Source organism: Muscardinus avellanarius (assembly GCF_963383645.1).
Source record: "Muscardinus avellanarius genome assembly, chromosome: 5".
NCBI classification, from domain to species: Eukaryota; Metazoa; Chordata; class Mammalia; order Rodentia; family Gliridae; genus Muscardinus; species Muscardinus avellanarius.
The window spans coordinates 47,934,638-47,936,596 of record NC_137790.1 but is presented as its reverse complement, the minus strand read 5'-3'; the positions used below and the strand labels follow the sequence as shown (position 1 = coordinate 47,936,596).

The window sequence follows — 1,959 nt, the reverse complement described above, 5'->3', positions numbered from 1 at the left end:
CTAAACATTTCTTTTCAGAAATTTTTTCAGTGCATCAATAACTTGCTTGTTTCTTAGGCTATAGATAAGTGGATTTAACACTGCAATTATGACAGTATAAAATACAGAGACAGTCATGTCTTGATCATGTGTTTGTGCAGATTCAGGATGCACATACATGACCAGAAGAGGACCATAGTATACAGACACAGATAAAAGGTGGGCTCCACAGGTGGAGAAGGCTTTCCTTATACCTTTCTCAGACTTCTTTTTTAAAATTGTAAAGAGAACCATTGTATAAGAGACAAGAATAGTGGAAATACTAAAGACCTGTATTGAACCAGAGAAAATAAAAATTATCAGATAATTAATAGAAGTATCAGTGCAGGAAATTTTTAACAGTGGCATAATATCACAATAAAAGTGATGTATGATGTTGGAATTACAGAATGCTAATCTAAATATAAGACATTCATGAATTAAAGGATGAACAACACCAGCTACAAAGGATAAAATTACTAACTGTATGCATAATCTATGGGTCATAATCACTGGATAAAGTAAAGGCTTGCATATAGCTACACAACGGTCATATGCCATTGCTGCCAAGAGGAAACACTCCATTGTTGCACAGAATACAAAGATATAAAATTGTATCATGCATTCAGTGAGAGATATCATTTTACTCTTGACTAACAAGTTGACCAACATCTTTGGAGTTATTGTGGAAGATAAACAAGCATCCACAAAGGCTAAATTCCCAAGAAAAAAGTACATGGGGATGTGAAGGTGAGGGTCATTCCAGATGAGAGCAATGAGACCAAGGTTCCCCACCATGGTGAGGAGATATATCACCAAGAACAGCAGGAACAGGGGGACCTTCCACTGTGGTTGATGTGTAAGTCCTGTGAGAACAAACTCTGTGAGCAAAGTTACATTTTCTTTTTCCATTTCTTCACTAGATGCCCCCTGAAATGAAATTTAGTGAATATAAAACTAATTATAACTTATAAATAGAATATTGAGCAAGAAAAATTGAGACATAACATATACTCTTTATAATAACTTTGAATAACTTTCTATTGCTACAGTATTAAAAGAAAATAATTTGGGGGAATTAAGTGGCAAAAGGTAAATTCAGCTCTCGAAGTAAATGTACAGGAAGTAACAGATTTAGGGAAAACAACGGACCTTCTAAGCTTGTGATAAATTTACTAGGAAATGTTGAATGTGGTTACAAATTCTGTGTCTTTGCTATGGTTCCTGAACTAGAGAAACATTTATCAGAATGCTATGTATTATAAACTGAACCAAGTGCCATGTGCAGGAATTTGAACTTTGTCCCAGGAAATAGGCTTATAGTAAGATGTACTTTCACAATGCTCCTCTAATGATGCAAACCTATGTATATTGCCTAGTGAATCAATTTGATATGGCATTTGTACTGACTAGGAAATGCAGAGAGAGAGAGGAGAGAGAGAGAGAGAGAGAGAGAGAGAGAGAGAGAGAGAGAGAGAGAGAGAGAGAGAGATTCAAAAGAGATTTGGTATTGAAAGTCAGTCAGTGAATTAAAGAGGAGTCACTTGGTGACTAGGTAAGTAATTATGAAAGATAAAAATGAGAACATTGGTTGACTGTCAAATTCGTATAAGGAACATTATCCCAAGATATGGGTGAGATGTACTTAGTAGTATGAGTTTATAAAAACATGCATCATGTAAACAAACTCCAATAAACACAATGCAGTTTTTAAGTTTATCTTTATTATTACAGTTACTAAAATGAACTTTCTCTAGAAATCCTGTTTGTTTTAGCTTCAGAACACTTTCTGACTCCAATAACTTTTTTAGACCAAAGAAATGAGCCTGCTAGATGCAATATAAGTAATTGGGGCCAGCAATTTTCTGTTTAAAAAGTATTTTACTTGGCGTGAGTTCCCCTCCATACAATTCCAAGTAACTAGAAAATTGAACAGGACCA

At 34.8% G+C, this 1,959-nt stretch overlaps 1 protein-coding gene across 1 annotated transcript; it reads right to left on the bottom strand.

Moving 5' to 3' along the window:
* Positions 1–930, bottom strand: LOC308263087 (olfactory receptor 5H19-like; the record flags this gene model as incomplete). Its single annotated transcript, XM_080695954.1, has 1 exon — positions 1–930. The coding sequence occupies one exon, from the start codon at positions 928–930 to the stop codon at positions 1–3; it is 930 nt and encodes a 309-aa protein (XP_080552080.1).
* Between the last annotated feature and the right edge of the window lie 1,029 nt (positions 931–1,959).